The 523-nt window shown below is 48.9% G+C and overlaps 1 protein-coding gene across 1 annotated transcript; it reads left to right on the top strand.

The window, feature by feature from the left end:
• On the top strand, positions 1-518 carry VE01_10660 (uncharacterized protein). The gene has a single exon (XM_018280053.2). It carries the CDS (start codon positions 8-10, stop codon positions 431-433), a length of 426 nt encoding a protein of 141 aa, XP_018125057.2. The 5' UTR covers positions 1-7; the 3' UTR covers positions 434-518.
• The last annotated feature ends 5 nt before the right edge of the window (positions 519-523 follow it).

Consider the following 523-nt stretch of genomic DNA (forward strand, 5'->3'; position numbering starts at 1 on the left):
GCAAGCTATGCTCCGCGACAAGCGTATTGTCGGAGGCATCAATCTCGACGGCTCCTTCTTTAGCACAGTTATGAACAAAGGACTCGATCGCCCGTTCCTCATTTTCGGGCATGAGAACAAGACGCAGGCGACTGACGATAGCTGGGCAGAGACTTGGTCGCATCTGCGATCGTGGAAACTCGAGCTGGGCTTGGCTAAGTCGCAGCACTACACCTTCTCCGACTTGCCAGCTTTGTTGAACGTGCTTCATGCGCCGCAAGAGATTCTCGACGCAGCTTCGGGGCGGGTCGGGACTTTGGATGGACTGAGGGCCTTGGATATTGTGCAGACTTATGTGGTCGCCTTCCTTGATCTCGTCCTTCGCCATAAAAACCCGAAGATCCTCCACCAGACAGTGGCCGAGTTTCCCGAGGTATCAATTGTTGATAAATGATTATACTAAGTATCTATATATTAAAGGGAGGAATAAAGGCTTTGGATTGTTACTAGTAGGATGTATTAAAATATAAAGAACAGCTCTATA

The sequence above is a fragment of the Pseudogymnoascus verrucosus genome (assembly GCF_001662655.1).
Source record: "Pseudogymnoascus verrucosus strain UAMH 10579 unplaced genomic scaffold scaffold_103, whole genome shotgun sequence".
Lineage (NCBI taxonomy): Eukaryota > Fungi > Ascomycota > Leotiomycetes > Thelebolales > Thelebolaceae > Pseudogymnoascus > Pseudogymnoascus verrucosus.

Coding starts and splice junctions, on each gene's coding strand:
- VE01_10660 (XM_018280053.2), top strand. CDS start 8: ATGCTCCGCGACAAGCGTATTGTCGGAGGCATCAATCTCGACGGCTCC.